A 13,681-nucleotide genomic window follows, 5' to 3' on the forward strand; every position below is an offset into this window, starting at 1 on the left:
TCTGCCACACCCCTGCATGCCCCCTCCTCCCCAGCTCTCTGCCACACGCCTGCATGTCCCCTCCTCCCCAGCTCTCTTATATGTGTTGTATGCCTCCATTAGAATGCAAGCTCCTTGAGGGCAGGGACTCTTTCTTTCTGCTTGTGTATGTGTTCCCAGTGCTTAATATAGTACCTGGCAAATAGTAATCACTCAGTAAATGCTTCTTAACTTGGTTGAAAAGATCTGGGGAGTTTAACTGAACTGTAAGCTCAATATGAGTCAGCAGTAATATGTGGCCAAAAAACCCCCCAAAACTCATGATATCTTGGGCTTCATTAAGAGGGGTAGAGCTTCCAGAAGAAGGAAGATTAGAGTCCTACTGTTCTCTTGTCAAAGAAGGGCATTGACAGGCTGGAGAGAGAATAGAGGAGAACAAAAAATTCTCTGACTTTTTAACTGAAAGTTGAGCCCAAAGAATCATTTGAAACCACTATCTATGTTTAGAGGAAAGAAGTCTTGGGGTGTGGCAACATGATAGTTGTCCTCAGGTATCAGAAGTGCTATCATGTAAAGGAGCAATCAGACCAGTTTTGTCTGGCCCCAGAGGGCAGAACCAACTGCAATGGGGATGAGTTACAAAGAAGCTAATTTAAGCTAAGGTCAGGAAAAACTTCCTAATCATTTGAATTGATCAAAGAGTTGAATGGACTCTCTCAAAGTGTGGTGGGTTTCTCTCAGCCTTCTTCCTCCCTTTGAGTGCTATCAACAGAGACTGGATAACCACTTGCATACAAGTTGCTCTAGTAGACCTCCAAAGGTCTTTCTAATTCTTAAAGTCTGTAATTATATGAATTTATTTCATATTCTAAAAATATAGGCTGTCTCCAACTTATAAATAGGCTGTTCCAAAATTTTATTTGTATGTCAGTTTCAGGGTTCCAAATGCATTTTCCCATTGAAACAATATTATAAATTATAATTAGGTACCAAGGGTAGCCCATAAAACTATTTAACATCAGTTATCATTTCTGCTGTTTGGTAAGTTTTTATTGGCTTCCAAGTTCAAAACTTGGGCATCATTCTCACCTCCTCACTATTTTTCACCCCCATATTCAATCTGTTGTCAAGATTTGGTGATTTCACCTTTGCAACATCTCTTAAACATACCCTGTTCTCCACTCTGATTCAGGCTCTCATCATCTCACTCATGAACTATTATAAGAGCCTGCTGGTTCACCACTTAAAAACAGTTTTTATCAGCTGACTGAGTGTATGCTTATATGTTTGTGTATTTCAATTTAGAAATGACTGTAAACACGTTAGCAATGAATGTAATGCAATGGTCAATACCTGATGTCTGATGTATTTTAACATCCCAGAGTCCTTTTTGCCTTCTAGGTTAGTCTCTGTAACTCTCTTCTTCAGAGAGGGTGTCCTCAGGCATGACTTATCTGAGCACTGAAAAGAATGAGAAATCTAAGTTAAAAAAATAAAGGATTTTCAGGTGCATGCACATCTGGAAACAAAGTAAAGCCACTCTCCAATAGAAACAAATCCCTCAGATCTCCTTCTAGTCCAAAAGTTCCTGAAAGTCAAGAGTAGACATCTTCATTAACAAAAAGACCATTTAAGATTCACTCAACTTATTACATCTGGGTGAATTCTAACCTGGTTGTAGAATGTAGAAAACACTTCCTCCCCTTTTCTTGCTGAGCAAGCCCTCAACCTAGGTCAAGTTGGCTTTGATCCTGCCTCAGATATTTAACAATAGCCAACACTTCCATAGCACTTTATGCTTGGCCAAGCATTCCACATATATTCTCTTTTGATCCTCACAAAAGCCCTGTGAGGTAGGTGTTATTATTGTCCCAGTTTTAAAGATGAGGAAAATGAGGCTGAGTGATTTGCTTAGGGTCACACAGCTAGTCTGAGGCAGGATTCAAACTATGTGTCCCTGAGTAAGTCACATCAACTAGCTTTGTGACTTCGGGTAAGTCACTAAACTTTAAAGAGTTGTTTTCTCTTTGATAAAATGGGGGTAATAATACCAACATCTCACCGGTTTATTTGTGTAGAACAAACAAGATGTAATAATAATAATAATAATAATGCAAAGTATGTAAAAGTAAAATAATGTATGTAAAGTACAGTGAAGGCCTAAAATCTCCATATATTGTTACTGTTGCTATTTGTTATGTTTTTATTCAAGCAGTAGAAAAATCACTGTTTTAAGCTTTGTAACTTAAAAAAAAATTGTTGGTTGGCCCTACTGAAATCAGAGAAGCTGCCTGAGGTATTATTCCTGAATAAGAACAGACACTCATTTACCCTGATCTCAGTCTTTCTGACCTTCAACAATGTTTCAGGGGCTACATCGTGGGGAAGAAGATCAATAACTCCCCCTCACCAAAGCCAGTACATGCTGGTCAGTTCAGTGTTCGTACTTCCCCTGGTTGTGGGATGAAGATGGCCAATTCTTCAGCCCACGCCAAGGGAAAATTGTGCTTCTGGTTCACTCTCGAATGGCGTTGCAGGCAGAGCTATTGAGAAGAGGTAACACTGAGACTACCCATGAGTTCCAGAAAAGTCTTTAAAGAGCTTGACCCCAAGGGCTTACAACATTGAATTTCTGTGAGTAGGATGGCCCCATCTTTACCAAAGAGTATGCTTTTGAAAGAAGTGAGTCAGAGCTCATGCTGTGCTCTCTAAAGATAATGCAGGTGCAGACCAGAACATTTATAATTTGGGCAAAGGAGATTCATGTACTGCTTTTTTTCTGGGAATGCAAAAGCAATTCATAGCATAAAGAGTGTGCTTACATAAGTTAATTTGGAGGATGCTTTCAAATCATCCCTATGTACTAGGAGAGGCATTCCCCTCATAGGCGCGCCAGGGGGAAATTAGCCTCACTTTTGAACAATGATAATAAAGACAACAGCATAACAACTTGCATACTGCATGTCCCTAAAGACTTATTATAGTTTTAAATCTTAAAACTTTTGGGACATTCTATATAGCATTTTATGCTTTACAGTGTTTTCCTCATAACAATCCAAGGTAGACAGAACAGGTATACCTATTTTTTTTTTTGGGTAAGATCTACACTTTCATTGGGTTTCATTGGAGCTTATTTAGAACTCCCAGGGAGGCAAGACCCTTTATCAACACAGCTTAGCACCTGCCTTGAAACCTGGGAGTCTCACAGAGTTTCCTTGAAGGGCATTGAGAAGTTAAACAACTTGCCCAGACTCAAACATTTAATGTGTGTCAGAGGCCAGAACGGAATGCCCCAGTGTTGTTCATCTCTCAAATAAACCCTTCATTTTATAGATTAGGACAATGAGGCTCACAGACGTTAGGTGACTTTTCTTCATTTTTAAGTAAAGTTCTCAGGCCAGCCATGTTTTCCTTACTCTATATCCTCCCTCCACTCCAGTTTTCCAGGCCTCCTGCACCTTGTCACAGCATCTTCTTTCTGGAAGTTCATTCTGGCCCTGAACTTCTCACAGTGGAAGTAACAACCCCTGCTTGTATTCCCTTCCTCTGACTGATCAGTTCCTCTCAGAACCTTCATTTTAAGGAAAGTGCTGTTGCTTCCCAGGCTTTTGTTCCTCTCCCAGGCCTACACCTGACTCTGGACTTTCTCCATCATGTCTCTGCATGGCTATTTTCTCTTTCAACTTTTAAAAAATGTTTTGTCTTCCCGTATTAAAGTGTGCACTCCTTGAGGTTAGGGACTATCTTTCTGCTTGCATTTGTAGTTCCAGTTTAGCACAGTGCTTGGCACACTTAATAAATGCTTGTTGACTTTACTTTTCCCATGATTTCCAGAAGTTCTTAAAAAACAGACAACAGGAAAATACTGGGAGATAATGAAGTTTCAGGAAGGTAGAGCAGCCATATAAGAAAAGGTCACCTGCTTAGATTGTTGAAGAAGCTGATCCCTGGATGTTCTATTAGTGATACAATTCTTTAGCAGGGGTTTTGTTTATTTAAAAATATTTTAATAACTGTATTTCAATATTATTGGTTTTTTAAAATTCTGTGTATTTTATTCATTTACAAATATTATTCTGAGGAGTTCCATAAGCTTTGTTCATGTTGGTCTGTCTGTCTGTCTCTCCCTCACACACAGACACAGACACACAGACATACACATGGTTAAGAACCCCTGGTTTAAGGTTTTCTGTTAAAACAGTTCTTTGAAGATCTGGAAACATCCAGTGAACCTGAAGACAGCAGGAGTAGACCAAGCAATGACCTGGACCCAGCATATATAGACAGGATTTATGTCAACAGAGGCCCAAAGTTCAGACATTATTGGAGTAATGCTCCCAGATGGGATTTTGGCTCAGAGGGAATCATTTTGGGAAGTTTTCTGAAGAAGTTACAGCACATCAGGAGAGTATGATATGCTCCCCAAAACTGGAACTTTCCCCCAAATACTTCAAGAGACATTGTGGAATGCTCATTGTGGGATTTTTAAAGAACTATGTTTGTTTTTTTTTGCAGAGGGCTTAAAAGTTAGGATCTTGGTTTCTAAAAAAATATAACTTCTTTTTGGAACACTGTGACTAGGATAATATCATGTGATATGGTTTCTGCCAGTACCACTTGACTTGAGATTTTACCAAGTTCTTGTGGGGAGCTTAGCCAAGGAAATGCTATAGCCCTAAAAGGCAATACTGGTCCTTTATGGTATGGGCATCTCTAACACAAGTGTTAATGCATGTTTTAGTGAATCGTCAAAGAAAAACTAGTGGATACTTATGCTGCCCTACCATATTTAAAAGTAATGTGGATAATATATCACTTAAGCACAATTTTCAAGAATAATTGGATCTGCAAACATTTTGTTTGATTTATGTAATATGAATTGTCTTTCTCAGCAATGACCCGTGCCATTTTCTCTCTTCCCTTGTAATCTCCAGCAACTTCATCCCTTCCCTATATTACTATGCCAGCAATACTGTCTCATATTTATATTGCAGCTTAGGGTTTGCCAACCACTTTCCTGCCAAAAACCCTGTGAGGTCAGTAGTGCAAGTATTATTATCACTTTTTTTTATAAATAAAGAAAATGAAACTCACCAAGTTTGATGATTTGCCAAAGTTCAAATAGCCAGTAAAAGTATCTGAACTGCTATTTGAATTCAGTTCTCCTCACTCCTGGGCCAACAGTCTTTTTACTTATTCAATAAGTATTTATTATATATAACATTTTATGTTATATTATTATTATTTTTATTCTATACCATTCAATAAGTATTTATTATTCTATTATATATTAACATATATTATTATTATATATTGTATCTAGAGCTCTACACAAGAATATAAAAGAAAGAGAAGAAAAAGTCTTGTGTTTGAGGAACTTCCAATCTAGTTGCATAAGTGACAGACACTGATAAAAAGGCAGATGTAAAACAAAGGAATAATAGCAAACCAGATGAATAATAGGATAATGGAGGCTCTGACGGCAGAGACATGAATTAGAGGAGTGATCAGAACCAGATGGGTCATTTTCCTCACAAATACACTTTGCTCTACAAACATGTCTGAAGAGGAGCAAGAATGAGAAACAGAGCACTGAATAGTCCATTCATTGGATCTTTGCCTGATTCCTATTAGCCCGTTGCTTTACAACTTTGCTGTCCTGTTTTCATTGAGGCTCCAGGCATGAAGGCTAGGGTTCATTGTTATGGCTGATGCAGTACGGGTAAATGCGAGAGTATCATAAGAGAAAAGATAGCATGTGAGGAAGGATATCATGATTTGGGAAGACTACATTGCTCAAGTGAGAAACGAAAGACCATAAATGCCATATGGGATTGGTTTGGGAACAGGTTCATAAAGGCAGTCGACAGCTTTTGAAAAAAATCAAATAGATTTGTTTTTCTTTTCCTCTCAGGAACATAAACAAAGGTCTAGAACCCTTTCCAAGTTTCCTGGAGCCCAATTCTTTCTTTGTGAGGATGACCCCCAAGGTCAACATTGGCTGAGAGGCACATATGTGTGATCCCTAAGGCTGATCATCCAAGAACAAACAGAAAAGAAAAGAATTTTTATCACTAGTCATAGACTGGTTAAAAATAACAACAACAACCAGGAAGATAATTTGGTTTTTGTTTATGCGTGTGTTTAATGTCAAACCTCTCCATCTCTCTATATTCTATAAACTTTGGAATAAACAACACTTCCCCCCCCCTCCCCCCGGCCTTAACTCCTGAAACTCATTTGTAGCTCACAATGCTATTCTTCTTGTTTTCTGTTTCCTCTGAATTTAGGTACATTTTGTCCTGTGATATCCTGCATTTTCTAAACTATTCCCTAATAGCTTGATGTGGGTGTGTTTTTCACTCTTGGCTGCATCATAAACTCCTTCAGGGTAGGCACTGTCTTCTCTTTTGTACTCCCCACAGCTCCTGGTATAGTGCTGAACCTTGGCAGGTGAAGAGTAAATATTAATTGAACTGGATAATCGATGAAGGAAAATCTTATGGCGAAGCCACTGGACAAATGCAGATGTTTGAACAGCAGATGTAATGGTGAGGGGCAAAAAGCAACCAGAGTGGGCTGCTTTACCACTAGGTTGGCAGGCTAAGATTCTCCTGCTTCTCATGGGGAGGCTTAACATTTTTGACTTTCTATTAACTTTGAAAAGTTTGGCTGTTCAAATTTGGTGTTAAAATGAGTGAATATTGAGGAAATATTCTCTTTATATTTTTCATATTTATATTTAAAGAGAATATTACGTTCTCTTGAAAGCATTTCTTTCAGCTCAATCAGCATTAGATACGCTATCACTTGTCAATCAACAGTCAAGCAGTTACTTGCAGTTTGATAAGGAGCAAAACACCCCTCTGATAAACAGAGAGATACTTCTTTTTGCTTGTGGAAATGAGGACAAAAATTTTGTCCTCCTTTTTCCAGTTTACTTGTCTTTGTTCTGAATCATACAGATATTGTAGCTTTATTTTAATTGTTTTTATCATTTACAAACCCCAGTTCATTTTTAAAGAAACTTCTAAACATTTTAATAACATTGACTCCTTTGACAATCTGGTGAAATAAATGGATCCCTTTTCGGACTAATGTTTTTAAAAAGATGAAATGAAATATATAGGATTACAAAAGAAACAAATTATATTGAAACAATTTTAAGTATTCATTATTAATACTAAAATATTAAATATTTTTAAAAGCAAGTTCACATACCCACTAAAATTATCCATGGTCTCGGGGTCCCAAGACTGTAGATTAAGACTCTCTGTTATAATTTTCCCCATTATTGCTATATGCCAAATTTTTTTTAGTCTTTGACTAAAAACCTAACACTTAACTTCATTAAAAAATAACTGAACTTGCTTAGTAACCATTTAAATTAAATTCAATACATAAAGAATTATAAAACTTATAGTCACTCCTTGTAAAATACTGCCAAAATTCATTCTCTATCCCTTAATTTTCGTTTACATATGTTACCATTATATGAATGTTACATTCTTCTTTTTTCACTTTGGATTATTTCATGAAAATCTTTCCAGATTGCTCTCATTACATAAATGTATCATAGCTTATTTAATCATTCTTCTGTTATTGGACATTGAGGTTGTTTCCAGTTTTTGCAACTACAAATAATGCTGTTATAAAAATCTTGGGAAAGATAGCTCCTCTTTGGTTGTTTAGTTTTGATTATTCTTTCCAGGGCATATTCCCCGCAAGAGACTGATAATCACTCAAAGAATATGATTATTTTTATAACTTTTACTGGGTACTGTCAGATTGTTCTCCAAAAAGAGTCCTACAAATTTACAATCCCATTAGCAATGAATGAGAGTACCTGTTTCTCCACAGTCCCAACAGCAATGAATTCAGTTGGTGTTATTTTTATCTTTTGCCAATTTTTGAGATTGTATCTCAAAAGTATTAATATGTTAATATTCACCTGGAAGAATGTTATACCTCACAAATTATCAAAGAAATGTAAATTATAACATATGCCATATTAATTGAGTTTTAAGCCTCTCACCTCTTTTTGCTTCTTGCCCCGAAAGGCCACATTATGAACTGTGTTGTCTTCCCGAAGGGAATCCACAGTGTCCCCATACAGCAATTTGATGGCTCGCACCAGGCGAGCACAGGAACGACTGTGATGCAGATAGCAGTGAGGGTGGCAATAGTCGATGTGGGTGCAGATGAAACTTTGCTGATTGCACAATAAGATCATGACCTAAAACACAAAAAGCCCAATAGGTATTTCCCAATAGCCAGTGAATGTTTGGAAAAGGAAATGGCAGGTGGTTGGAAGAGAGTAAAAGAGCATGCTACCTTTCTGGCTATAGAATCAGTTTCCATAACTAGCAACTAGTAATTAGTTTGCTTTTCTCTTTCTGCATTAAAACTTGATCCGAAGAACCACGTGAAAAGCAAATGAATGCTTGTAGTTGACCTTCAAGAATTTAATCCATGCAATCATCCATCCATGATAGATTTATATCATTTATTATTTTATTATTATGGTTACTTATGTTATGTATATATGTATTTATATACTGGTTTCCAAGTATTGATAAAGAGATCTTAAACTTAATCCATTTAATAATCCATACATGGTATATTATATTATGTATATATGTATGTATATACTGGTTTCCAAATATTGATACAGGTCTTAAACTTAATCCATTCAAAAATCCATCTAATATAGATTTATCATTTTTATTATTATATTATTTATATATGTATATATTGGTTTCCAAGTATTAATAGCTTAAACTTAATCCATTTAATAACCCATCTATAATAGATTTCATTATTTATATTATATATGTACATATATACTAGTTTCTAAGTATTAAACTCTGAAGCACACACTTGACCTATAATTGTAGAAGAAACTATGTGATAAAGTGTGAAAATGACTATAATCAAGCAAAAAAAAAAGGCAGGGAAGGATTCCTAGAGACTGGAAAAATCTGGTTTTTGCCTATGCTCCTGTTAAAGTATATTTCCTATTTCAATGTACTAGTCATGATACCCAGTCTCTACTCCCTTTAGCTCTAGGTGGTTTATGACCTTGGTCTGTGATTGATCTGAGAGTCATAGCCAACTTCAAGCTGAATGTGTCAATACAATATCAACTTCAACTATTCAGAATGTTTTTGCCAGTCTCTAGTCTACAGTGGAGATAAAACTGGACAGAACATCTTAGTGAAATTTCTTTCCCTTTAGTAGAAGGCCAAAAAGTTGATTTACAACAAAACAAAACAAACCTACTACTTACTACACAGTGCCCACCACACTGTAGGTGTCTAATAAATGCCCATTGACTTTACTTACATGAAGCCATGACATGTTCCTGTGGTAGTTTTCTTCAGTGCCAGTGTTATTCAGACCCTCAGGTTCAATGCTTGGTTCGCTTGCACTCCAGGGGCTCCCTTCTTCAAAAGAAAAATAGCAGAAAATGCTTTATTTTTCTCCTGTTGGGATGAGTGTATGTGTTTGTGTATGTGTTTAGTAGAGCTGTCCATGCTTGTGAATCCATGGGAAAACACTTGCAGTCAGACCACCTTTGCCCAGCTGGGTACCAAATAGAACAGAGAATCCACTGTTTTTAGAGATTGTAGGAGGATCTCCCACCTTTGTCATCAACATAACTGGCAATGACAAGGAGAGTTCAAGTTCATGGTTACCAGAAGGGTAGGCCATGGCTCACATATGGAGAAAGGGTGAAGAAAGACAAAAAGTAAATCCAGTTCCTTGTGTTGTTGAGATGCACAAACTATTAGAGCTCACTGTGATCAAATTAGTCATTCATTGGCCAGGCTTTGCAAGCTGAAGTTGGACAAGAACACCAACCCTCACACAGTGGCCTCATAGTCTGCTGCCCCTCCTGTCCCTGCTCCTGTCATGAACTCTGCTATTTTTCTATGACTAGTGCTATGGCCCAATGGCCGTCAGTGCTGGAGGCCCTGAATACAGAGCTAAGTAGGGAAGTGAACCCGCACCTAAACTCACCAAGCAAGTCTTCTCCATGGGAACTTGTGAGGGAGAAATTCTCCTTAAAATATGCTAGTCTCAAACTTTATATCTTTTAGCTCTTCAACTTCTGCAAATATCTCCATTAATCTCCACTCCACACAGTGCTATTGAGTTGACCCTTTACTCAGTCATCTAATGAATTTCATCAAACAAGTGGTGAAGAAATCCAATAATGAGTTAACAGTAGGGCTGCTTTCCTTTCACTGGATCAACTGTCTTGCTGTGGTGTAGTCAAAGTCCCAGACTGATGCCTAGTGCCTAATCTTCCATTATTAAATGACTGCTATTTACTTAGTTAGGTATTGGCAATCTCTTCAGCCAAGAGGTATTAGAGGACACTGTCTTTTCTCCTCCCATTTCCCTGTCCACCCATGTCCTCTATGTTACCTATATCAGTGACAGTGTCCCTGCTCTGGGACAGCTGCAGCTCCTCATTCTCAGACTCTGAGTCCTGCCGTGATAGCTTGGTACTCTTTAAGCTGCCGGCCCGGCGAAAACTGGATAAGGAACCCCCCTTCTTCACCCGGAAACTGCGGGTTCCTTTAATCTGGAGCAGGCGGGAGCCTCCTATCCTGATCTTCCTGCTGGGAACTGCATTAAAAGAATAAGATAGGACTTCTCCCACTTAGTTCTCTCCGTTCCAGGTTGAAATCCCTGCCCTCCCCATTTTCTCCCTGCCCTGCCCCCTTTCTGTTGGCCTGTATGGAAGGAAACTTTTCTCTTGGCCAAGTCATTTCCTCCAAAGTCATTGCTGTTGAAGAGCTTGTGAATCAGACTTATGGCAGGGTCTATAGTGAGGATCTGGGAAGAAAAAATTTTCCTAAGTAAACAATGCTTATCAGTTCTAGGACCAACCTGTTCTCTCCCTTGCCCCAGGTTCACAAGCATGAGTATGCCTTTGCAGTAGAGTTATCTAGGATATTTAGTAGATCACACATCATTATTGTTCTATCCAAGAGAATGAATGACAACCTTTAAATAAAATGTTTGTAATGGGACTTACACAGTTTTTTGAGCTTCCATGTAAACCCATTCTTTTTGGAATACCTTAAGTAATTAATACCCCAAGTGGTTCCTCTCTCTCCAAGCCAGCAGTAGGTCTCAGCTTTGACTCTTCAGCAAGTCCGCTAAAGGATCTGTTTTCGTTCTGGTGTTTTAGGTGAGCGTGAATATGAAATGGTTCCATTTCCAATGCCCCTAGTGATTTCCCATGATTCTCCTCTCAGTCAAAAGGCTTGGTGGCATGTGAATCCAAATGTTGCAACACCCTGAGTCACCCTTATAGTGTACGTGTACTGAGAAGAACATGCATTATTCATCTTTTAGTGTTCTGTGAGTAAGAGAAATTGATGAGTAGAGGAAAAAAACAACTTTAGACGTGAAAACCTGACCTGAGCATTCAAAGCCTTCTCTTTATATATATGTATATATGTATATGTGTATGCATAATACACATATACATATGCATATTCATTATATATATTTTTGAAAGCTTTATCCCAGTTATCATTAATTCTGACTCAGAAGGATTAGAGGGGAGAGTTTTCAGAATGATGATACATTAATGAATCAGGGACCATATTAATATGACATGAATTATTCCTGTCAGGGAACAAGGAGAACCAGATACTCAACTAATTATTGAGGTGGATATACTTTACAAACTAACTGAATTGAGTTTGGAGTAACATTTTTCTGTTGAACCCAAATCTAACAAAGAACTGGCCAGAAAAGTGGCATTTTTCCCACAGCTATCTACTACATATACAATTGTATAAGGTAATGTAATGGAGCTGATACCAGGTAGATATACACGTTTATTGGCATATAAACCTCCCAGGGAAATTACTTTGGACCAATGTGGATACTTTCTTCTCTGATTCATTCTTGCAGATGACTAAAATTATCTCTATACAGCTGGCAAATTCCTTGGGGTACTCCTTTAGCACATCTGGATAGAGCTAGAGAAGATTATAATTCCCATAGCACAGTTGGACACAGCCAATTTCATTTATAACTTTATAACATCAGGCTACATTTTAATTATAGCACAAAACCCTCCAGTGTATGTTTTCCACAATGTCGTTTAGGCTTAAGTACTATATCTTTGTTTCTACCTACCTGCAGCAAGGAGAAACAGAATAAAATTGTAATTTGCATCACTGCTAATATATGCCTCAGTCTATCATAGATAGCAGTTTCGCTACAGTGGATTTGAAAGTAAACAAGTAGATTCGTAGGAATTCCTAGTAATGGCAATAACCCACCACTGTTTACTTGATTTCATAGAATCACTCAAACTAAAACTGCACTGTGATCATTTAAAGAATATTAAAATACACTTTGTTTTGAGGTTTGGGTGATATCCCATAAGATAAAGAGAGACTCTCTTGGGCATCCCAAAATAAATATTTCAAACTATCGAAGTGGTAATTTATAACTGGGAAAGCAGGGAATTGCTTGCATATGCAATTTTTCTTTTCTCCCTCTGAATTGAACATAAAAAAAGATGGGATGATCCTCAAGTAAGATATGATGAAATTTAACCTTTTTTTCCATGATAGCAAATAATTAGCAAGAATGTCAGAAAGGAAAACTTGTTGAATTGATTAATACAGGGGTCTTAATGAACACAAATGAATTAATTTACCCTTAAATTTCTACTTTGAACATGATTTCTTAACTAGATTCAGTTGATTTCAGATATGTGTAGACAGATCATCTGAATTTAGAATTCTTTTCCCTCTGGTACATGTTCTTGTGCATGCTACCTAACAAACTGATATTGCAGCTGACTGACGGGTTTCCAAGGGTGATTGGGAGCTGCCAGACCTAATGTCCACCAGAAAGGATGTGACCATATGACTACATCATCGTCGCTACCCACACGTTCTATCATTTATTCTCAGAGAAAACTATAGCTGATGATATTCTCAGGAGAGGAAATCAAGGCAGGGAGTTCTGAAACAATTTGCTTTTCTAAGAATACCAAGGTAGATTGGGCAAGGTCACGGTTATCTCTAGTGGGACCATATGAAGTGCTCATTGAGTTCTTTTTAAAAATATAGCCAAATCCTGATGAATATCTGATCACTGGATCCAGATGGCTCTGGAGGAGAAAGTGAGGTTGGTGACCCTGCACAGCCCTCCCTCACTCAAATCAAAGTCAACTGCAAGTCACGTCATCATTTCTCTGATGCTATGGTCCTCTTCAAAAACGAAGGACAAACGCAACCTGTGAGCAGACCAAGATGCCTGAATTGGGGACTCAGGTAGTTGGGTAACTCAGCTCGTCCTCTCCACTCCCTCCTCCTCTCCTTCTTCTCTGCTAAGGAGTGTAAATTTTTTTTGCCAAAAGCAAACCTAATTTGTGACCACCTACTTGTAACTGGTGGTCAGACAAGTTCTCAGCTGCCAAAATTTTCTTCTGATTGACCACCCTAGTAACTAATTCTTGATCATCTTACTAATTAATTGCAATTATTGCCATAAAGGCTGGTATTGCAAAGCACATGAAATGACCCAATGAGCACTGGGCTGTGGCCTGATTTGGCTATCACAAGTCTTAGGCAATTCTTATCCCTAAGGAGGATCTCCCATTCCAGCTGTCTTTGGCAGGATCAAAATGGTCGTCAGAAGCAGTTTATTCAGCCAT

The 13,681-nt window shown here is 37.9% G+C and overlaps 1 protein-coding gene across 1 annotated transcript in view; it reads right to left on the reverse strand.

Moving 5' to 3' along the window:
* UNC80 (unc-80 homolog, NALCN channel complex subunit) overlaps positions 1 to 13,681 on the reverse strand; it is a 219,338-nt gene that overhangs the window by 93,544 nt on the left and 112,113 nt on the right. The window contains exons 24-26 of the mRNA XM_069075228.1: positions 9,325 to 9,425; positions 8,015 to 8,215; positions 1,333 to 1,440 (exon numbers count right to left, since the gene is read on the reverse strand). Coding sequence (XP_068931329.1) covers positions 1,333 to 1,440; positions 8,015 to 8,215; positions 9,325 to 9,425 — 410 coding nt within the window. The remainder of the gene's footprint in view (positions 1 to 1,332; positions 1,441 to 8,014; positions 8,216 to 9,324; positions 9,426 to 13,681) is intronic.

Source organism: Petaurus breviceps, unplaced genomic scaffold (assembly GCF_028583685.1).
Source record: "Petaurus breviceps papuanus isolate PSGF00001 unplaced genomic scaffold, PetGlider_PUasm1.0 90903, whole genome shotgun sequence".
In the NCBI taxonomy this organism is placed as follows: domain Eukaryota; kingdom Metazoa; phylum Chordata; class Mammalia; order Diprotodontia; family Petauridae; genus Petaurus; species Petaurus breviceps.